We start from the raw sequence: 25049 nt of genomic DNA, 5'->3' as shown, positions 1-25049 counted from the left end.
GTCACGTGAGCTCTTAATCCATAGCTTCGCATTAATCAATAAGTAATAATAAGACCGTCATAATCATATTTTAAATCTAAATCAAATATTATACAAAGGTCTACACCAACCAATCGTCCATTTAAGTCGTAAATGTTTATTTCATATGACTCCTTTAGAAGTAACTTTACTTCTCGGTGCACCTGCAGTAGTAGTTTCTCAAAAACTAATAACATATATAGATACAAATTGTGCTTGACATATATTTCGGATTTCTTTATTAAACATATAACTCCCAAATAACAAGTAAAATACCAAAAATAGTTTAAGTATATCTTAAAATTATTGTGTAAGTATATGACAATATCGGAGAGTAACATTTATGACAATAGTGGAAATGTGTTTTACTAGTGAGTAGGAATGTAGTTTCACTGCACAAAGTTAGTAAACATGACAGAAGTGGGAGATTTGATTGTAAAGTTTCAAAGAGAAGAACATAAAATAACAGGTCTTGTTGATACTGACACGGTATCAGACCTAAAAAATGCCATATATAAAGCAACACAAGTATGTCCCGAGAGACAAAAACTTCTTGGCCTCAAAGTAAAAGGTATTGTTTTATTAAATCATTGGCGGTTAGAATTTGGTGACACCTGGTCACGTTTGCCTATTTTCATTCATTGTGCTCGTTAGATCCTTGTAGACACTAGTTCATTGTGTATCGTTGTTAGAAGGTTTAAAGGCATAAAAAACCCTTTTATCAATAACAAGTTTATGGTAGTAGACATGGTAGAGATCTAGCTTTTTCATTTCAAACAAAATATCCTAACAAATAAATGCTTCTGTTTGTTCCCACTGTCTCCAGAGTATACATTGATTTTGCTGGAGACAATTGACATGAGGACATATTTGTGTTTTTTTCTCTTGTTTTTATAGGACATTCTTCTGTATCCTGAACAATTTTGAAACAAACATTTTGATCATTATCTGATGAGAATCTGTCAATGTTCTTGAGAATTAACTGATTTGAAACCCTAGGAAATTTATGAATTTTATCAATCACTGTCAATATTATGAGAAGTTATCATATTACCAGGCACTGAAGTAACATTGTGATGGCTAAACAAAGTAGAATAACTTCATACTCTATTTCTGTGTTCTCATTAATTCTACACAAGTTTATCATGTTAATATTGCCAGAAGCTATCAATCTGCACATCATACTGAGTTTATACATATGCCAATAATCACCATATGTCATGTCTTTAACAGCCTTTATCGGTTATTTCATGTAATACCATTGTTGACAAAGTACAAAATACTTTCAAGAAACATGTGAAAGGTGGTCTAAGGCCAGATAAAATATTATACATGTGTTTCTGGTAACCCAACCAACATGACCATCACATTGTTTCTTCACTTGCAATCCTAATGTTTTTATCACTGCTGGAAACAGCTGTCAAGAAAGTTGATTGCTTAAGGTCAAGCCCAAAGATCATTCTATTCGGACGACAGCTCCACACAACTAGTCAGATTTATCACCTGTATACTCGGAATATCCCTATCAAATATTGAGTGGTATATTTCATCAAATAAACCTGGTAAAAAATACATGTAACACACTTGACAAATTTATTTGTATTTACACATTTATTTTATTTATATTTTAGATCATAAAATACCAAAAGTTCAGCATATTTAGTTAGTGAACTATTCCATGGCATAACTGGTACACTATAAGAGTGTATGTGTATGATAAGTTTTACCATTGCTTACTGGTTGACACAATGGATACTTGACTCCAGAATATATTGGTTGGAAAAAGCCCACACACAAACTTTTGATGAATGAATCAGATAGGCCCCTGCAAGTGCAACACTGTACTGTCATTGCCCAAGCTATTTGGATCAACAAGTTTATGAAACATTGCATCTAACATCAGTTCTGAACAAGCAGTTTGTCTCAAACGTTATTTATATAATTTTATAAACAACAAAAAGACATACTTGCCGACCCATGTCTGTACGGGTCATGTTTCCTGAAACACAGATATTTTTTGTTTGGTCTAAGCATGTTAAGTTTAATATTTGTTTGGGAAATATGTTGAAGATGTAATGGTTATCATTTCTCATTTTCTTTTTTTTAACTATGTTTGGTTGTCAGCCCAAAAATAACGATATTCTCAGTGTTCGGACTTAAGCATGAACATGATGTAAATGAAGGGGCCCTAATCCTAACCCCAAAGTGAAAGATTTAGAGGGCCCCGAGATTCAGTTGCCATGGAAGACGTGAAGGACCCCAGGACACCCCTTAATTTCGAACACTGATGGTGACTTACTTAAATTTGCTAGTTTTTTTTATCATTTTGTCTTCAATATTTATGTTTTCTTTTGTGTGACCTCTAGCTTTAGTTGAATACAAAAACCTTCAGTAACATGATCAGAAAGGTAATTAATGTCAATCATATTTATTATCATGATTATTGGCAATACGATAAGAGATTTATGAATAATGCTCAAGATAGGAATGTTTCTTTGGTCTTTCCTCTGAACATCTGAATAAAACATTGGAACTTGTTTTGTAGGCAACCAGCTGGAAGATGGAATGTCTCTAGCATCTTTGAAGTTGAAACCAAATTCTAAGATCATGCTTGTTGGCACCAGGGAGGAAGAGCTGGTGAGTCTCCCCACATTGTTGGCTGTGATACATTTTGATAGAATCCATGTTGAATATATGAATTCACTGATGTATACTACTCAAAAAGGTTAATGATCACTCCAATGGTTAATCTGTCATGACATGTCATCTGGTAGTCTGTACATGTTTTGAGTAGTATATCTTACTTAAATCAATAAATAAATTGGAATGTTTTATGCTGTTTTACTTTTAGGAAAATTACCTCATTAGCATGGAACCTTATACTCTGATTTGATACCTCTTTTTGCCAATATCAGAAAAAATAGGCATAATCAGTCTAGCTATCTGAACTTTGATAGGATGCATTGGTGTTTGAGCCAATCAGATGTCAACTTTCTATAATGATTTGGCAGTTCACGAAATTTCAGTCTGAACAAAAGACAATCCACACACGACACAAATGTTCCTTCGATTGCATGCTATTTTTGTTGTATAGAAGTTGTAGGTTAATGCATCATGGAATACGTCTCTTTGTGGAACAGAGGGTTCATCAAACTATTCCATGATAGATAAGCCTACAATAAATTTATCTTACTACCCTGATATGAGTCACAGATTTGATTTTAGTGTGATTGATGGAAATGCATCTTAGTTTTTGTATGTAACTACTGTAGTTGTATAGTGTTGAGTCCCTTAGCCACGTCAGGATGTTGTGATCATGGTTGTGAATCAGTGATGACATTGATTATGATCTTTGCTCTTTCAGCTCCATACCCATCACAGGGTTTCACGGAAGTGGTAATGTCTAAAGTAGCCACAGGCCTGTAACACCATGTCATCTTGAACTGATTGTCCAGTAGTTATTTCAGTTTCCACTGCCTGGAATCCCCATTTCCTCCCTCAATGAATCATGAAAAAACAGCATATATTTGTTCATTCATTTCTTTCCAGGCAAAGGTCATTGAGCCACCTGCTGATATGCCGGAAGTTGTGAATGATTTCGATATTGAAGAAGAAGAAATTGCCATTGAAAACAGGTGTTTATGAATGAGTTTAGAATAGCACTAAAATTTAAGAGTAGTTCTGTCATCATGTCTGTGGGATATTCAAGTCTTGAATTAAAAAAACCATGATAAAGTAGTAGTTTTATCATGGTTATTATTAGGTGTATAGCTACCAAGTGTGAAGGAATAGTTTCAAATGTGATATAAATGCAGTAACTTTCATTGTAACAGCGGTCCTCATTGGAATCGTCACACGCCGCTTTTTGAACCGACAGCATCGGCAATCAAACACATTCAGTCATATCTGTTAAATTCTGCATTACTGTTGCCAAAACACGCAAAACATGGCTGACACTAGCAATGAAGAGCAACGGGGAAGTGTTGTAATCAATGCTTGTTTGCAGAGTATTCTAATTAAGAAGTTAATTTGGATTGAACATAAATTATAATTCTTAATATGTTTTACTTATCCTGCATTACTCCTTAATGTATTCACTGCTTACCTTGCGACAAAAAAACTGGGACAGCGTACCGGCGATGGTCCTTGGGTGAAGGCTCTGTTCCGCAATCCCACTTTTACACCCCGCCGTCGCTGTCCCTGTGACCTCACGTGACCAAAGGTCAACTCTTCACATCACTGCCTGTCGCGACACAGCTAGGACGTTTCCAGCGGAGCCCTCATTTTTGGATTTATTTAGACCTTCCAATTCGTCTACCATTCTAAATTCTTCTGCGATCGGTGATGTATTCTTTTCATATTACTTTCAACATGTTGTGAAGTTGTATTTGATGTTTTGAGGCGGAAAAAAAGACTGTCTTTTTTTTCCCGCCACGTGCTATCTGTTCCCCGCCATTTGGAATTGGGGTAGCGCCAAGCCAAGCTAAGCTAGACTCAAGTCTACTTCATTGAGCATTGCGTCTCATATGCCTGCGCCGAGCGCAGCCAAGGCCTACTACCCAAGCGCATCTACAATGACATCAGCCCCAGGGCTATCAGCGTACGATATTACGCAAGCAGCGCACGATCAGCTTAGCGCTGTACCAACGTATCCAGCGCAGGAGATGCAGGCGCCTATGCCAATTCCTAACACTAATTGGATGCAAAATTTTCTACAATCAATGTGGCAGCAGTCTATGACACAATTGTATCCTGCGCCTACGCCTATGCCTATGTATCAGACACCTGCATCAACTACATCTACGGCACATATTTTACCACCTACTCCAGTGACTAATGTATATAACACTCCTATTGTGAGTCATAATACAGTACATTCTTCGTTTAGTAGTACCAGTACACCTGCTCGTACTTGGACATCAACTTATGATTCCTTGTCACCAGGCAGTTCATCTAAGCCCTCGGTCAGAGGTTATACTGCACATCAGAGTAGAAGTCGTTCACCATCAAGACATTCACATCAACATCGTTCTGATTCATCAGATTGTTCTAATGGTGAGGAGGGAGATTCCGCGACTGAATGGAATACTCACCTTAGCCTGGCTCAAGTACCTGATTGGGTAGCTGACCGCCTCATTTCAGTACCTTCTCCAGGTAGTGGGGTAGATAAAAAAGATACTTTTTGGACACATCCTACGTCGATTCCGATTGACCCTATGATGTCAGATATGATTAGATCTTTGGATGAGGACTTCTCCAGGCTAACACTTACGCCGTCATTCAGGCCTCCCAGGTTTAGGAAAGATGAATTTCCTATTCATGGCTTTGAGGCAGCAAACCAGGCACATAGTTTGGATGAGGATATACAGAGAATGACAGGCTCGACAAGGCCTACCACTCTTAAGGTTCAGGATACCAGAGTTGCGTTTATTGAAACAGAAATTTGAAGGGTATTAAAACCTTTATCAGCATTAGCATCGTCTACTCGGGCGGTAGAGCAGGATCTGTCAGAGGATAATCCTAACCGACTAGATCACCCCCAAACTATAGTTGATTTTCAACAGCATCAGATTGACCATATGAGGAATCATCTTAAAGCTGCATTGACAGAAATAACTGTCACTCGGAGATTGGGTTATTTAGCCTTATCTACTTGGGACTCAGAGTTTAAGCGCAGATTGCTACGTCAACCTTGGTCTTCCTCATCTCTGTTCAACGAACAGATTTCAGACACACATGCCAAGGTTTCCAGTCACGCTAGGGATGAAACAGACTCAAGGCTTTGGAGCATGTTTCTCAGAATTTTTCCCAGCGATCAGGCAAGTCAGGCAACTACAGGCCTAGACGTGAGTCTCTTAAGGAAGGACAGGTGCAAGATTCCTTTCGTGGCATAGGCAAACCCCAGGGTTCTTATCAATCCTGACCACAGTAAGGGAGGTGATAGGAGGGGCAAACATTGAAATGTTGGACAGTCACGACTGGGATCTCCTACCCCCAGTCACCCCAATTGTCGATACCCCTGTAGGTGGGAGACTGAGTCGCTTTTGGAAGAACTGGAGCATCCTCTTGGAGGATTATGTTCTCAACATTCTACGCCACGGTTACCAACTGGACATAGAGGTTTTTCCTCCGTTGACCACGGCTCCCATTCCGGGGAATTATCCAAGGAAGCAACATATCCTTTTAAAGGCCAACATAGACTTACTATTGGAGAAAGAGCCGTGGAGATTATACGCACCCAAGTGCTAACTCCGGGGTTTTATTCTCACATCTTCCTGGTACCCAAGAAGGGCTCAGACAAGATGAGAATGATACACAATCTCTCTGTTTTCAACGAGCATTATCTGAAGCGTCCACCCTATTCTCGCCTCATTACATTGAGACTACTCAGAACCAGCATAAAAGTGTTCGATTCCTTGATCAGTATCGATCTACAGGATGCATATCTGCACATACCGATCCATCCCAACGATCGCAGATTCCTCAGGTTCCAGTTCAATGGGGTCCACTACCAGTGGGCAGTATTCCCATTTGGCATTTCAGTGGCCCCGTGGCTATTTACACGAATAATGAAGCCCATAACTGCGTTTCTACACCTGAGGAACATTTGGTTCGAGTCGTACATAGACGACTGTCTCCTGTGTCATCAACACACACCGACGTTAGTATGCCACCGGGAATTCACCAGAAGGCTACTTTATCAACTGGGTTGGATAGTCTACGAGGCAAAATCGGAGTTAACTCCATCATTTCGACTCCAGTTCATAGGAGGACTATTTCAAACAGATCAGAACCTCCTGTCGGTCCCCAGGGACAGATGGCACAAGATTTTACGCCTCCTGTCACCTGCTCTTTGTCAACCACGCACACTTCACCAATGGCAAGTGTTGCTAGGGCTACTCACCTCAGCCCAGGACCTAACCAACAGGCCGATTACAGTTATGCCCAATACAACAATTCCTGAATCCCTACATCAGGAGTCAGGATCCATTTGAGACCTTACCTCCGTTGGTGGACGATAGAGTCGAATGTCTTAGGAGGAATCTCTTTATCAGGGTTGTCCCCGAATCTACACCTATTCGTAGACGCTTCCCTTCAGGGGTGGGGTGCTCACCTACAAGACCAGACAGTCTCAGGGCTATGGTCAAGCGCTCATCGGAAATGGCACATAAACAATCTGGAGTTGGAAGCCGTAATTCTAGCCATATTCCATTGGCAGAATCAACTACAATCAACCCAACTCTCCATATCCACAGACAACAGCACTGTGGTGTGGTGCCTGTGCAATCAGGGAACAACACACTCCCACTCGCTACTTCAACAGACATTCAGGTTTTTCCATCTAGTGGATCGGCTGCAACTACAGTTCATAGTTCAGCACATCCCCAGATGTCGAAACATTCTGGCCGATGCTCTCTCACGCCCAGACAGGGTAGCACCCACCGAGTGGAAACTTCACACAGAAGCATTCCAATTATTGCTTCAGAAGTTCGGACAACCAAACATCGACCTGTTTGCAACTTGCCAAAACCACCAACTCTTGACATATGTCTCCCCCTTACCAGATCCGAAGGCTTGGGCGGTGGACGCATTCAGTATTCCTTGGGAAGGACTAAAAGCGTATGCATTTCCGCCACCAGTTCTACTTCCCAGGGTAATACAAAAGATCCAAGAGACAAGAATACTTGCTCTGACTTTGGTCGCGCCCTGGTGGCCAGCCAGAGGGTGGTTCGTCGAGCTCAGAAAGCTAGCAGGAAACGATCCACTACCCCTCCCACAGTCCAACCTACTTATCCACCCTCACAGCAAATTGCCTCATCCAACACCAGACAGATTTCGTCTGCATGGTTGGTTCGTCTTAAAAAGGCATTAAGTGCAAAAGGCTATTCGGCTCGGGCAGGAAAAGCTATAACCTTAGCTCATCGTCCCTCTACTAGAGGCCTTTACGATGACAAGTGGGGATCTTTTGAAACTTTTTGCAATGCAAAAGGTCAAGATCCTACTACTGCATCACCTCAGTTTTTAGCTGAATACCTCCTACATTTGCGTACCCATAGACACTTGAAAGGTAGCACCATTACCACGTACTTGGTTGCACTTAACTCAGTGTTGGCCGTTCCGGATAATCGTAAGATTACTAAGATCCCGGAACTACAGGCCTTATTACGCTCATTGAGGCTTGAGGATCAGAAGACCAAGTTCCGCCCACCTGCGTGGGATCTGAACGTGGTACTTCGAAGTTTGCGATACCCTACCTTATTTGCGTTTTCTCTCAACTTTTCCGCTTAACGGTTTACTGACCAATCTGTGTCATGTTTTCAGGGTGTGAATTATTGAGGTTTCTGTATTGTGAGGATTTCCCACCTCCAAACTGTCCGATACAGATGCATTAAGGAGTAAGGCAGGATAAGTAAAAAATTTAGTAAAATCTAAATATTTTTTACTTTGTATACTTATCCTGCATTACTACGTTTAAGGCCCACCTGTCGCAGACTTGCCTCCCCACTTTGGCTTCAGAAACCTCAAAAGTATGTTTTTTAAGCTCAGGCGACAGGCTGTGATGTGAAGAGTTGACCTTTGGTCACGTGAGGTCACAGGGACAGCGACGGCGGGGTGTAAAAGTGGGATTGCGGAACAGAGCCTTTACCCAAGGACCATCGCCGGTACGCTGTCCCAGTTTTTTTGTCGCAAGGTAAGCAGTGAATGCATTAAGGAGTAATGCAGGATAAGTATACAAATGTAAAAAATATTTAGATTTTACTAATATTCTTTTTCCTGTGTGAAAATCTACAATAACATCTCTCAGATGGAATATTTCTACATGCCCAGCTTAATTTCTCTTCATTTTACTTCAGAGAAGAATATCTGGAAAAAGTGGCAAGACGAGTGAAAGATTACAAGATCAACATCCTCAATGAACCTCGACCTGGCAAGAAACTGTTGGTGCTGGATATAGATTATACATTGTTTGGTAGGTGCCATATGTAGATTAGACAATGTTTGAAAGGTGCAATATGTAGATTATAAACTGTTTGGTAGGTGCTATATGTAGATTATTCAGTGTTTGGTAGGTGCTGTATGAAGATTAAACAATGTTTGGTAGGTGCTATATGGACATTATACATTGTTAGGTAGATGGATGCTATATGGAGATTATACACTGTTTGGTAGATGTTGATATTTATGTTGCATCATACCATGACTGTGGATCATTGCTCAGGCAGTACTCAATCACAGTTTTGGACGGACTATTATTTGGATGACTTACTATGACCTTAATTACTGACTACAACCTACCGTGGGAGGACTCTGGGTTAGGGTAGGTCCTCAACAAACTATGTTGGTCATAAAAGGTGACCCAATGGATTAGGTGGTCAGGCTTGGTGACTTGGTCGATTGCATGTCATTGTATCCCAACAGCGTGGATTGTTCACAATATTGATCACTGGATTATCCGGCTCACTCAGATATTGACAAGCTCCCCACATATAACTGGGATATTGCTAAGTGCAGCATTAAAAAACAATCAGACTACAACTTTACACAACATTTTCTCACTCACTCAGCAGTAGCTTGTCTGAATCTCGAGGAAAGAAGAAATCCATTGGACCTGTCATGAATTTAATTAATATATTTAGTTTATGATGATATATTCGCAAAATAAACTGAATGAAGATGACATGTGTTTATTGCCTAATTGCAGATCACAGGTCAGTGGCCGAAAATGCCCTGGAGTTGATGAGGCCACACCTTCACGAGTTTCTGACCACAGCATATGAGGACTATGACATCGTCATTTGGTGTGAGTTTATGTTAATGTTCCTTGCATTATGCTTCATACTACTGTCATCATTCTATGTATAACATGTAGGGGTATGGGTGGCCCGGTCGTCTTAATTCGCCGTGCAGAGTTGCATCCCTTGGACATGCCAGAAACTTCTGATTGTGGGTTCAAATCCTAGTTTACCCTAATTATGTTTCTGGGTTTGTCAGCACCATACCTGTGCTCATGGGTTTTACCAAAGTGGTAAATGTCTGAGACCTGCATCACTTCAGGCTTTCCCACATTAGGCTGACGCCATGACATAACTGATATAGTGTTAAACCCAAGTCATTCACTCTTTTATTGACATACCATGATATGACTGAAATACTGTTAAAATCAGCATTAAACCCAACTCACTCACTCACTCACCCCACATGACGTGTGGGTGTTCCTAGTTTGAATAGATCCCCAGCAACCTATGCTTGTAATAGAAGACTAAAATGGATCACATGGTCAGGCTCAGTGACCAGGCTGATTGTGCGTCATTGTATCACAGAGGTGTGGGTCATTACTCATATTACCAACCATTGGTTTGTCTGATCCAGATTTGATTATGTACCCATATTTACAGGCCACCATGGGGGCACGGGTGGCCAAATCGTCTAAGGCGCTGCAATTCGCTGTGCAGTGTTGTGTCCCTTGGGTACGCCAGAAACATATGATTGTGGGTTCGAATCCGGGTTCGCCCCAATTATGTTTCTAGGTTTGTCAGCACCATACCCGTGCTCGTGGGTTTCACAGAAGTGGTAAACGTCTGAGACCTGCATCACTTTGGGCTTTCCTCCCACAGTAAGCTGACACGCCACAATATAACTAGAATACTGGTGAAAGCGGCGTTAAACCCAACTCACTCACTCACTCACTCACTCACTCACTACAGGCCACCATGACATAACTTGAGTATTCAAATGTTTGAGTATTGAATGGCAGGAAAGTTCTCCATTAGCCAGGGGTTTCAAACGCAAACATTTTGGGCATCAAATACCCATTTAAGCCTACAAATCTGAAACACAATGTTTATAGTCAATGTCTCTGTGTGTTGTTATGTTGTTTTGACAATGTCTCTGTGTTGTTATGTTGTTTTGACAATGTCTCTGTGTTGTTATGTTGTTTTGACAATGTCTCTGTGTTGTTATGTTGTTTTGACAATGTGTCTGTGTGTTGTTATGTTGTTTTGACAATGTCTCTGTGTTGCTATGTTGTTTTGACAATGTCTCTGTGTGTTATGTTGTTTTGACAATGTATCTGTGTTGTTATGTTGTTTTGACAATGTCTCTGTGTGTTTCAGCTGCCACAGGTATGAAATGGATCGAGACAAAGATGAAGGGGTTGGGAGTTGAAACCAATGCCAACTACAAGATCTCCTTCTATGTAGACTGTGATGCAATGATTAGTGTGCACACACCAAAGTATGGGGTCATCGAGGTACAGTTTGAATAACTCTTATGTGATTATACTCAAATATAGGATAGCTACGCGATAGATCGCAAAGAACAATGAAGAACGAAACGTGGTTTATTTCACGATAAAACATTGTTCTATCATGACTGGAGATTATTTAAATATGTGTTAATATCTTTAGATCTTGTACATTTTATTAACATCCTTAAGGAGTCACATAAATTATTTTACATTTATCCTCTCTCACATAATTCATTTCTTCTTTCTTCTTTTCTTTTGATCCTACGTCGCTATGTAAATGCAATAATTTTGGACGCAAAGTTAAGCCTCATTTCACCTTAAGTCACCTCTTTTGATCCTATGTGGAAATGTGCTTGAACAAAGTTTCCAGCTTCTTAAAAGCAATTCACTAGAACAAACCCCAGCATCACCATGGTCACCACCCTGACAAACTTGGTCATGCATCACTCTCGCCCCCAAGCAACCTACACCCACTGAACAATTGACCACTCCATCTATCTCATTCTCTCTCTAATAGCCAGACGGTGACATGCTTGTGAGTTAGAGAATACAGTTTGGTTGTTTTTTTGTGGTAACAGTACCCTGCAACCACATGTTTTCTACGCAAATAAGAGATCATGGACTACCAAGAAATACATCGCATGGCTTGTTTGGTTTGCAGACATACCTTTTCACCCTCCAACCCACATGACAACTGGTTTGACCACCAGGGTCGCTGCAGCTCTTCTTCACGATGTCTGCTTTGCATTCATCGTTCTGATGAATCCTTCAGCATCTCACCTGCACAAATGTCAGCGTCGAGAGATGGACAGGCGTTCCAAGTCGAAGGATCCAGAGAGTATAAATAATATAATCTTTGCCTCGCCTGCTCCCAGGAAGTCCACAATTAGTCGTTTGTCGTCAACTACTTCCACAAGTACTACTGGAGATACTGCTGATCACTCCTCTTCAGATCACGTCCCTCCATCTGCAGTAGACTTTGTCTGATCCTCCACTTCGAGTGACAGTCGATCTCCTACGCCTGCAGTGTCAACATCTTGAAGACCAGAAAAAGAAGGATCGTCGACTTCCTACATTCGTTCCTGCTCAACATGACCTCCATGATCCCAACAGTGGTAGATCCTCTTCCTTTCGTGGACATGGATGTGGCCGCCAGGAACAACATGGGTCAAAGTCCTCAGGATGCACTGTATCATTCTCAGCAGCGAGTCTGCCAAGTGACTTGCTTCAAATTCAGTTCAACTGGGAACTTCTGCCTCCAGCCATTCCTGCTGTACCCTCACCAGTAGGCGAAGAAAAGCGACTTCACATCAACAACCTCGAGTTCAAGGCAGTAATCCTGGCAATCTCCCTTTGGCCTGAGCTTCTTCATTCATTTCACCTCATGATCCAGTCGGACAACATCTCAGTCGTTTGGTACATCAATAAGATGGCTTCCACAAGTCGATTTCACTCCTGCCACTCTCACTCGACTTCTGCCGGTTGATCAACTCCCTCAACATTCAGGTTCGAGTGAGGCACATTTCAGGGGTCTCCATTGTGATAACCTACTCCCTATCCTGATCCGACCAGCCATCACCAGCGGAATAACATCTCTATCCGTTGATCTTAAGGTGGATCTGCCAACTCTATCCGCTCCTAGAAGTTGATCTGTTCACTACAAGGTTCAACACTCAGCTATCACGGTTTGTCCCTCCCGTCCCCGATCCTCCAGCTTGGGACCAAGATGAACTGATGATCTCTGGGAAGGCCTCAACACCTGTGCCTTTCCCCCAACCGGTGTTCAACCTCAGAAAGTAGCTGCCACCAGTCTCCTCACACTGTTTTAGATCGCTCCCTTTTAGCAAACTCAGAATTGGTTTCCCACATTGGTACAGCTCGCTGACAGAAGGTTCCACCGTCTTCCTCCACAAGACGACCTTGTCTTGCAGCCTCACTCCACCCATCTCTCCAAATGCTCCATCTTTGCATTTGGCGCATATACAGAGGCCCCTTGTCTATTCCAAGCAGGTAGCTTAGACCATTTCAGAGGCTCGATGTTCTTTTACTAAGACCCTCTATGACCATAAGTGGAAGGCTGTCAAAGCCCATTCTTGTGCTTGTGACATCTCCACTCCTATGTGGAAACTTAAGGGATCTGCTTGGGCCACTTATCTAGCTGCGTCAATTTCGGTTCATTGCTACTCTCTCATTCGGTCCTACAAGTTGGCGGACCAGTCATCCTGTTTCGGGCCTTCCACCTGGGATCTTAACGTCACCCTTCATCATTTCACATTGGCTGACTATGAATGCTTGCTGACAAAGAGCTCAGAATAATCACTTTCACGATCATTTTTTACTGGCCCTTCTGACTGCTGTCTGTGTTAGCAAGATCCATGCTCTAAATGTTAACAGTCAGAGAACGGGAAGGTTTTTCTGTGCCTTTGTCTTCACTGGAATTTCATCGCAAAGAACCAGCTTCCAGATCGCCTGTTTACGATTCTGTCGCTGGCATCCATGATGACCTTGAAAATCTCTCCTTATGTCTGGTGCGAGCGCTCTTGGCGGCTGCAAGACCACTTCGGCGCTCACTGAAGAGACTCTTCATGCCTGCTCTAAACTGCCGCTTTAACCAAAGTTTCCCATACCACACTCTAATTCTGGGCTTACACTTTTGCTTGATTGCCTTTGCCTGTTGCGTCCAATCCTCATGAGACCTGAGCAGTCGTGTCCATCTTGGTTTTACATAGCCACCATTATGGAAGGCTGTTTTTTCTGTGAAGTCGGTTACGGTCTTCGCTTCCCACTACCTCTGTGACATGTCAATTTGGTCCCTAAGTCCTGGCACAGCAGCACAGATAATCAAGGCATATTCCCAATCCTGTTTGTTTTTCTATGCTTTGTGTATATACAGAATAAAATCTTGGTATTTTCATTCCTGCATTTATTATGTAGAGACTTTAGTCATCATTGTTTAATGGTATCCCGTTCCTTTATTCCGCTCACCTGTCTAGTACATGTGTTGACGGGTACTGGTTCAAAGATCCCTTTTGTGGAAATCCTGGATCGTTCCTCTTCTCGTCTTAGCATGTTTCAATCCCATGGTCATGATTTATTGCTTAAAAAATGTGTTAAGAGAGATGCCGAGCAGGTGCACCCTTTTGTTCATGGGAGATAGTGATTGTGTCCTGTCTCATTGAATCAATTGGCTGGAGATAGTGATGTGTAAATGTTATAAGTTGTACTCTGTATTTCTTGTCCTTTACAACTATGCGGTCGTTTATGGAAAGATGACATATGTGAATACACATGCCGCATGTTATTCCTGATATCATACATTTTGTTTGATTAACATATCAGGATTGTATCACTTATTTAGTGTGTTTTCCTGTAGGTCGCTTGGCACGAGAGTCGTGCATGACCCAGTTTGGGTGGTAACCATGGTGATGCTCGGGTATGTTCAGGTGAATTGTTTTTTAGAAGCTGGAAACTTTGTTCAATCACGTGAAATCACGAAAAATATGGTCATTTAAAATGTATGATGTCCGAAAACATATAATACGCTGATACTCAACCATGGCAACTTGAGACATGTATTGTTAACCAAGTTTGTTTTTGTGTTAAAGGTGAAACCACTTGGGGTTATCTGGGGCAAGTTTGAACAATGGACTGCCAAGAACACAATCATGTTTGACGACATCCGTCGGAACTTCATCATGAATCCACAAAATGGCCTGAAAGTGAGTACTGATAAATGGATGTTATTGAAACAATACTCAGCATCAGTATGGAAGGAACACCTGGATATTTAGGGTGTCAAACATGAACTACAAGCACCAATAGTATGTTGACAGTGTGATTAACAGTTGAAGAACATGTTGTTTATGCCTGTGTCACACGGATGCTTTTATGAGACTGGAAAAATGGATGGCTATGTACTAAAACTAATGAAAAGGTCAAGATTGAAGAAAATGGAAAAAGCCTGAATCATGCCTGAACTCAACCAGTGGTTTAACCAATGCCCATGCAATGCAGGACAAGTAGCTATCAATGTGGGTATAAGGGCGGTGGGGTAGCCTAGTGGTTAAAGCGTTCACTCATCACGCCAAAGACCCGGGTTTGATTCCCCAGATGGGTACAATGTGTGAAGCCCATTTCTGGTGTCCTCCGCTGTGATATTGCCGGAATATTGCTAAAAGCGGCATAAACGCATGCTCACTCACTTTCAATGTGGGTATGAAGTGGTGCATGCCCGATGCAATTGATCTGCTCTCTTGGAAGTTGAAAATGTTATACAGTTAACTATGGTTATAACAAACCGAAAGGGACCACTAATTTTAGTTCGTAATAACCATAGTTCATCATAAGCATATATATACAGCATATATACAACAAATGGTCGGGACTAAAAAATAAGTTTGTTATATTGGTCTGTTCATTATAGTTTACTGTAATCTCATACTTTTATCTCTTATTATCTGATAATGATTTTGAGTATATATGTTACTTTTAATGTTTGTGTATAAAGAGCAACATAGTTGCTGTCTGAAGTTCATTGGTGAGTCATATAAGATGATCATGATGATACAATATGCTATGCACAAGGACAAAATACTTTCCGTTATTTTTAGTCGAAAGATGTGTGATTAATTTGATGGATTTCTTGTTGCACAAAATACCATGATCATTGCTTCTTGCATCTTTAGGAGAGTTAATGTTAATGTAACATTTATGGACTGGACCTGACAAGGTAGTATTTGTGCACATTTGTCTTTCAGATCAAACCATTTAAGAAAGCCCACTTCAACCGTGAGTCTGATACAGAGTTGTTAAAACTGTCAAGATACCTGAAGGACATCGCTCAGCTGGAAGATTTTTCCTGTCTCAATCACAAGAAATGGGAAAGGTGATTATTTTTTAGCCTACTCTCATCAGTTCTGTTTGCTTCCCTGTTTTGGGTGTGGTCTAGTGATTCAATCGTCACACCGAAGGCCTGGGGTCGATTCCTTGCATTGGTACAATGAATGACGCCCATTTCTGGTGTACGTATATTGGTAAAACTGGCATAAAAATTCACTTGCGCACTGTTCAAAGAGGGGGCATGGATGGCCCAGTCGTCTAAGGCACCACAGTTCATTGTGCAGAATTGCGTCATTTGGACATGCCAGAAACCTATGATCGTGTTTTTGAATCCCGGTTCGCCTCAAAATGTTTCTAGGTTTGTCAGCACCTGTGCTCGTGGGTTTCACCAAAGTGGTCACCGTCTTAGATCTGCATCTCCTCAAGCTTTCCTCCCACATCAAGCTGACATGCTATGGTGTAACTGGAATACTGTTAAAAGTGTCGTTAAACTCAATTCACACCCTCACTCACGGTTTAAAGGTGTGGAATATGTCATCAGTATTGTTTAAAGGTGCCTCAATCAAAACTGAGTTCATGACCAGTAAGGCAGGATGGCTTACTTAGTATCTGATTGTACAGAGTAGATTGCATCTGGATTGGTAACTTACTACACAAGCCCACAAGTCAACAAAATTGATTACCACAGAGAAACATCATCTACAAAGGGAATAGTTGTTTTTTTCTTTCAGTATTTGGAACTGCTTTTGATCATAATTCACATTTGTTTTTCATTAGACATGTCTTGAATAAAAGAATGTTTCCATTGGAGGTTGTCAGGTGAACTTTCAGCCAATCAGTGCCGAGGCTTCTAAGTTATCGTATGTGTGAGCAAAGTATTGAGTGCAGCATATGTGGACAACAAACTTAACGTTGCTTAAATAACCAGTTCCAAATGAAAATAAGAAAGGCAAGGTTATTATATTGTTGTGCGTGCTTTTTACACCCTGTCGTTTCTGGTCACCATGGTATCAACACCCAAACTGGAGCACCATCAAAGGAATATTTATGTTAAGTGTGAGTTAATTTTGTTAATATCATAATTTCCTAATTTGAACTGGTAGAGAAATAAAAAGAAATCGTTTTAGAAAATTGACATCTGAATGGCTTAAGAACCCATGCATCCTTCACTTAGGCTGGGCACTCAATTTTCGCTCATCTGACACGACCTATGGATAGGTTGTCACTCCTCACACACATAGATATCATGTCGGAGTAAAGGATGTGATTTTAATGAGATTGTCATTTCAGATTATCTAATAAGTAGATCCTCTTTTGTTGTGCCAGGTACAAACCACCACGACACGCAGCCAAGAGACACATCGATGGACACGGCAGTCAGGGCCCTGCTGGAGATGAAGGCTGACTTCTGATTGGTTGATTGACAGGTCACATGATTGGTAGAGTGTTTGGAAATGATGTGAACTATTTATCAGTGTGTCAGCTGACAGTATGACTGGTCATAGCAGATAAGGCTGAATATTTTACACTGCTGTCATTCTCATATTTTTGTGCAGGTGTTTACTGTAAACTGTTAAAGGAAGTCGTCAGACATCATATGTGGTCTTGGTCTTAAGGGATATGAACAGAATATGTCTATTAGTTAGAAGTTGTTTCTTTTTTTGTACGCATCAAAGGACGTGACAATGAACTTTTTGTCACTTTCCGGGATTTTTCTCTGCATTTTGCTAATCAGACATTTGGTTGTCATGAAAACATGTCTTCACACACTGTTTAATGTGGAGTGTTAAAAAATTATGATAACTTTAAGATATTCCCTGTGGTAACATCTAAAACTGAAGTTGAAATAAAATGTCACTTTTTTTTCTTAAAATGACGACAGTTTGATAACATGTAAATTTAGCGCTACAGACAGTTACAGATAGAACAATTTTAGCCATGACAGCAGATAGGACTTAATTTGAAAATTAAAATTGACACTTTTTGTTCTTTGAAGAGAGGTTGCCTGCCATTTTAAACAAATATTGTTTTTGTTGTCTTGAGCACAGTAAACACCACTTGAAGACCTCCTTTGACTTTATTGTTCCATTGTTTTCTTGAGGAGGTTAGGTGCATACATAAGAGTGAAGGCTGAAAACGATCAGTGTGTTAACACTTGAACGCAGTAAACTAGTTGCTTATTTTGTGAAAGGGGTAAAACAGTACATCAATACTAATACTACACTATGGCTTCATGATAAGATGCATATATTAATATTGTATACTATATGCGTGTATTACAAGATTGTATTATGATTAAGATACAATGTGTATGTTACAATACTGTTTTATGATACAATGTGCATATAAAAATATTGTACCATGCTTTAATATTGAAAACACACAATGCATCATGATACAATGTGTAATATTACAATACAGTATCAAGACTTAGTGTGGATAGTAAAGATTTGCATCAAGATTCAATATTGCAATGTGTATCACAGCTTAAATGACCAATTTACCAAATTATTGCGTTTACCAAAGTAGGTGTGTTATTACATAACTCACATGAGCGAATACGTTGACATATATATACATTGATGTACATTCATATTTCATTATTATTTATTGCAAAATACATATACAATTACACACAGTAAAATTCTTCATGAAATGTATCGTATCACCCTTCCTTTTAAAGTACTTGACAATTTGACACGAAGTAATGTGAGTAACATAACATCGCTCAATTAATATGAAACATCGCTCACTAGAAGTTGGTTAAACTAACCCACGCTTATGGTAACATTGCCCAGTTAAAACAAAGACATTTAAGTGAATTAAGCATCAAAGGATAGCACATTGGAACGCCATGTGAATATATTTGGTCAACTGGTCACCATCCTGCAAATACCCCGTTTCACCAGTGGTCATTGTTATATTATTTGGGGCGGTTGGGTAGCCTAGTGGTTAAAGCGTTCGCTCGTCACACCGAAGACCCGGGTTTGGCTCCCGACATGGGTACAATGTGTGAAGCCCATTTCTGGTGTCCCCCGCCGTGATATTGCTGGAATATTGCTAAAAGCGGTGTAAAACCATACTCACTCACTCACACTCACTGTTATATTATTTGGTCTTTAGTGTAGGTGTATATGCTCAATTAATGTCATCACCTTTGCTTGATTGACAGTGTGTGATTGGTTCAGTAAGCCGGTGAATGTAGTATAAATTTGATGTATTGCTCTGCCCCCTGTTTTGATTACCACAGGGCACCACAGGGCACCACAGGGCACTTGATATATATGAAAAGGAGTTTTTTAGGCTTCACCAATATTGTCATTGCCTCAGAACCAGTTGATGTTTTTCTATGTTGTATAGTACTGAAACATATAAGACTACACATTTACCATATTTGCCGTAATAAGTGCCTCAGGGGCTTAGAAAATTGACAAAGGCCTTTTAAAACCATTCACAGTTAAGTTTGATGTCAGAGATCCACCAGTAGTGACCATAGTTCAAACGTCAATGAAAATATGTTTTTGATAATAGGCAGTTATTTTCTTCTTCTACCCTTCTGTTGTCTGTTAATAATACTCAAGAAAACATGGTCTGTCATCATGGTCATGTAAAGTTTTAGTAATAGGGGCGCTTATAAAGATTACTTACAGATTGTTCTAGAAGTTGCTTGGGGTGATTATTGGAGCAGGGTGCTTAATACGGCAAATACGGTAATCATGAAATTCAGAAAACCTTACTCCGACTGGGGACAGATACTTTTGTAATGACTTTCCATGTTTACTTGTGTTTTGTTTCATTTCACTTAAAACCAGTTTGAAGCACATAGGTGCTATGTATAGTTACCAGTAATTGCAATCCACAGAATTAAGGCTGTTGTGTTTCACCTTCTCCAAGAGATCCATGCCACCATGTTTTGATTTTGTCATTCAGATCTGACGGTATTGTCAACTGATTGTGAGGGTTGTATCATTGTACAATTGTACATGTCGTGTAGAACTGCTTTGTCCAAGAGCAGTTCCTTCTTGTTCATCAATCATTCGTCCTTCATTTCCTGCCATCTTTATGTCCAACATATTTGTATTAATTGACTAATGGCCTTTTAGAAGTATATCCAGGACCTTTTTTCCATGGCCTTATTAATTACAAGCCTTATAAATAAATAACCTTCTAACAAGGTGATTTGCAAAATGTTGCAAATGAACTCACATTTTTTACACAAAGAAATTCTTTCAGTGGTCCAATTCCTAATTCGTAATTGCCTTATTAATAATTACTGGAAGTAGAGAATCATATGGCAAGTTATATTTGCTTGTGGTTAGTGGGATTTTTGTGGGGGAGAGAAAAAAGACAATCATGTGGTGGACACACTCAGTGTAAGTTTGTGAAAAAAATTGTAGGATAACAAACAACTTTTGAAAATACTTCATGCTTAACAAACTTTTATAGGTTATCAATGAGACACATAACTGCACAAGGCTTAGCTTGAATAAGGTTTACTTTCCAATTCTGTACAGGTGATTCCTACTCTGTACTCACTGCACAAGTTAATGGTAAATCCCAGGTCAGCATGGTTTTACTATAACTGGGTTAAGGAACTTTCCAGGCAGTAAAATAGTCTGAAGAACTTGTAAACACATATTCGATTATTTATTAAATTTGACCAATTGGCCACTAAAATCAAATTAAGATGTTCTGTGTATTTAGGTTTGAGATAATCACACACAACAATGTCACTTTGTCACACAGTCATCATGCTTTCTCATGCAAGTAAATATCTACTGCTAAAATCATTTTCTTGTCCTTCAAGTGAAAGTTGAAGCATTTTTATTGTCAGTCTATGTTTGGTAACACAGAATTGAGGAGTCTGTGTACATGTGACATGTGCCGTGTCAAGTGCTAAAAGAAATCCATCTATGTCATGTGATGCTTCAAGTCTGGAAGTTTTCTGTTACCACTCATTGATGACCTTTAAGTTGGAAAAAAACTATTGTTATTGAATGTTAAGTATAACTTTTGAAAGTGGTCTTTAGTCCTTCTGACATGCACTTTGAAACAATGTTGTATCTGTATCTGTATCAGCTTCAGTATAAGAATCGGAGAATCAATTTGTGCTTTTGAAATTGTAATTTCCCCGAGTATCAATTACTTCTTTTCATTGGTTTTAATATTATGTCCAGGGTGTCTACTGAAGTGTCAATGACTGTGTATCCAATGTAACTGTTACGTTTACATTTGTTATGGGTTGTTTTTGGACAGCAAATTGACACACCAAGGTTTTACCTTATAATATAACTTGATAATGTATATGCCTTGTGTAGACATAGGTAAACAATGCACCCCCGCTTCTCAGGACCAGGGCAGTTCCCCCTTCCTCGGGGGTTCAGAATCCATTGCACAAACCAGTTGATTTCAATTTAACAACATTAAAACGTGATAACAAAATATGAATTCTCCACAGTTCATCTGCTGCAGAACAAGTCCTACTCTTTAGAGAAAATATTTTATTTGCCTCATAAGACTTTACAAACCACCATTGACTGGCTGGCTGGACATTTTCAGTGCATGCTTTTGCAGATTAATGCTATCATTTCCTGGTTTGACATTTAACGAGAAAGTGTATGTACATGGTAGGGTTCAGGAGTTTGTATCCAAAAATGCAAACTAGAATATTGAAATGTCAACAGCATTGTTGACTGATGCATCGACTTCCCAAGTTGTAGCATGTTTCATTATTAGTTTACCCCTACACTATTTTTACTGTTATAAAATAAAATGTTAGCTCAAACATACTCACGTCACACTGTGACAACTGAAATCAGGTTCAAACCAATGTCAAACCCACTCACTCTGATCAAGCGTGCCACTGTGGGGCCAATTTATCAGGCAGCCATGATAGTCATCTGTGACACTGCAGTTTCGCTGTCCAGAACACTGTGGGGCCAATTATCAGGCAGCCATGATAGTTGTCTATGACACTGCAGTTTCGTTGTCCAGAACATTTATGTAAGACAGTTGGTGTTGAACCATACTGTTTAATACCAAGAGTCCCAACAGCAACTGTGCTACCAAAAATATGCAGCCACGTTACAAGCAGTACTAGAGGACACGTTTCCATGCTTAGCCCTCTTAGAACCAATCAAAAGTGATACACATTAATTCAGTCCATGAATAAGCACGCAAGAACTCATGCAAATTGAACAAACCACAGAACCCAGAAGAACAGGTGACAGTGTTTATTGACATGTAACCATGGCAACTAACGGTACATTTAGCCCTGTATCCCGGTGAATATTCTACACAGCAGCGATTGCAGGTTCACCCTCGCACTATTTCAAATGTCTAAAGCAGTCATACACACAAGACTAGTAGACAATGAATTGATACTGCCAGATCTCCCTTGTACCGGTATTATTAAATGACAATTATTCACATTCTTAAAGATCTGTAAAGTTTGTGATGTTCGTGAAATCCACTATTGGTACATTCTGTTGACAGACATCATGCTAGCTATTGGCCTATGCATCCCTTCATGCAATCATTTTGCTGACAAATATGTGACTTTTTAAATCTAAGATTCAAAAATGAGAACTGATAATTCAGTGTAATGACTGCTAATTCTTTTGCAAAGTGATATTATTTGCGTGAATTCACAAATGAGAGTTAACATGATGCCTGCTCTGTTATTCAAACGTACTATCACAGTCCTCACTGGTTTTCTGCATGAGAAATACTCAACAAAAATAAATGCTGCTTTATTATGAATTGTGTTTTTCTAATTTCTTGTAAACATCCAATCGATACCTATCGGTATCAGATCCTGCAGCAAGAACAAGCACAGCAACATGTCCTGGAAAGAGTATAGGATTTCACAGTATAGGACAGTCGTTGCACTGCTTCTGCAGCAGGGCCCTAAAGAAACTCAATAAATAACTAAAGGAACAAAAATTCATTCTGAAGATAATATTATTTCAATATTATATTTATTTTGTTTCGACTAAAATGACTGAACAATATAGGTGGTTATGACACTTGCTTTGCTAGAAGCATGGGTTAAAGATTAAAACCTTTGGTTCTCAGACACTGACCTCTCATAACATGTATCAGTTCTGACTAAACACACAAAAGTGATACATCGGAAACCTAGGAAGCACAACTTTCAAAACTAAACAACAACTTGCGAAAAGTAAGTGCCTGAGAATCAACTGTTTTTATTCTGTTATACATAAATAAACAAAATAGTGCACATTTTCTTCACTCGTCAACACACCCTATTAACATACACATGATGTGTATTGTTTGAAACCATACTAACATTTTGGGTAAGACAAGTCTAGAGAACGAAAGTTACCGAATTTGTTCCAGGTGTAGGCAGACATCAATCTGTAAATCCTACATTTGAGACAAAATCATCATGGAGGAGGATATAAGATGGCTTACCATTGTGTAAGGTCCCTCAAAGTCTTGAAAGGAAAGGAACATACCTGATACTACCCTCCAAGAATATGCCCAAAATATTTCTTTCACCTTCACTAAGCTTTACTGTGTTAAAGCTGGAATACTCATGACTGTGGTGTGAAAATACACACTGGCCTTGTCAGTTGTCTTTGTTAACAACCTGATCCTGAACATCTAACATAGCACATAAGTGTAACATTTTTCCTGCATTAGGACATCCATTCAATGATGATAAATACCCAGTACATATTTGACACCCTAGACAGCTACGTTTTGAGCCATAATGTGAATGATACAACACAAAATTTAGCCACCCAATCAAACTACAGTTGTGAGCAAGAGAAACCCTGTGCTAGGACAGCGATAGGATAGATGGAAGTGGTGATGTCACGTCCGATACAAAAGGTTTGGTGGCGAATAAGTTAGCGATAGGATAGATAGAGGTGGTGACATCACTCTGGAAATGAAGCTTTGGAGACAAATGAGTCCAAGGTATTTATCATATTGGAAAGAACATCTTTATATAATGCCCTTGATAAATGAGAATGGCTTCAGGGAAGTCATCATATTTCACAATAATCAATGTATCAATAATTTTTTAATATTGCTACCATTTATGAATATCGATTCTCAATACTTCACTCCCACAGAAACATGACGTTTAAGATGACCATGGTTAAGATGGACAATTAGAAGGCAGAAATTCATTTATAAACATATTTAATGGATCAAAATTCCCTGGGGTAGTCCATATCTAGCATTAATTTGATAAGAATGTTTTTATCCATGTACATACAGAATAATAAATGTTATTTATCGATTCATTAATATATCGTGATACTTTTGAGTCAAGATACCGATACTAAACTTTCCAATCAATGACACCCCTAATTTGGACTTGTACTTCCCTTCGTTATAACACTTTGACTGTGTTGGGATCCTTGGTATGGAAGTGATGCTTGTTGACCCTCTAACCATTACCCTGCCTCATGGGCTCCAAGAGAGAATTCCCTAAACATGGCAAGTGAACACGGTACAGCAGTTCTTAACTTTGGAAGAAGGAAATTCATTCATTCAAATGCTCATTGCTCTTAAGAAAGGTGGCATAATGCTGATCAAACTTACATTCTGCATGTCTGCATGACTAGTCGAGACAAGGCTGGGTTGTGATTAGGGACTGGTGCTAGTTTACCATTTCAGTATGTCACTTTTCTGTGAAGATTGTGACCACCCAGATTTTATGTAACGGTATAAAAATTATTTTACTATGTAACTAAGGCAGATCTAATACTCGGCAACTACCTGAATTAAGTGTCAGGATACACTCAAAATGTTGCCACAATTGTAATAAAGTCGAGAATCCAAACCATTTGTCAGTAATTACATATCTAACTTCAAAATGGCACTTGGAAAATTTTATAAAATATTTTATACATCCTTTTTTGTTTATTAACCTCAAAGTTCTATTTCATGGATATAAAAAATTACA

At 39.7% G+C, this 25049-nt stretch overlaps 1 protein-coding gene across 1 annotated transcript; it reads left to right on the top strand.

Annotated features, from left to right (window-relative positions):
* Window positions 1-422: 422 nt before the first annotated feature.
* LOC124141223 (ubiquitin-like domain-containing CTD phosphatase 1) lies at window positions 423-22867 on the top strand. The gene is made up of 9 exons (XM_046509161.2): window positions 423-589; window positions 2564-2655; window positions 3568-3653; window positions 8874-8989; window positions 9722-9820; window positions 11133-11269; window positions 14872-14985; window positions 16024-16151; window positions 17432-22867. The coding sequence occupies exons 1-9, from the start codon at window positions 430-432 to the stop codon at window positions 17508-17510; spliced, it is 1011 nt and encodes a 336-aa protein (XP_046365117.1). The 5' UTR covers window positions 423-429; the 3' UTR covers window positions 17511-22867.
* Window positions 22868-25049: the final 2182 nt, after the last annotated feature.

This window comes from Haliotis rufescens, unplaced genomic scaffold, assembly GCF_023055435.1.
Source record: "Haliotis rufescens isolate VD_foot unplaced genomic scaffold, xgHalRufe1.0.p SCAF_12, whole genome shotgun sequence".
Taxonomy (NCBI): Eukaryota; Metazoa; Mollusca; class Gastropoda; order Lepetellida; family Haliotidae; genus Haliotis; species Haliotis rufescens.
The sequence above is the reverse complement of the archived record's forward strand: the minus strand, read 5'-3'. Positions and strand labels throughout refer to the sequence as shown.

What these genes read in the sequence shown, in the direction of transcription:
- LOC124141223 (XM_046509161.2), top strand. Translation starts at nt 430, where the DNA reads ATGACAGAAGTGGGAGATTTGATTGTAAAGTTTCAAAGAGAAGAACAT. An exon ending in GAAATTGCCATTGAAAACAG is followed by an intron (nt 3,654 to 8,873) that starts GTGTTTATGAAT and finishes ATTTTACTTCAG; the next exon opens with AGAAGAATATCTGGAAAAAG. An exon ending in AATCACAAGAAATGGGAAAG is followed by an intron (nt 16,152 to 17,431) that starts GTGATTATTTTT and finishes TTGTTGTGCCAG; the next exon opens with GTACAAACCACCACGACACG.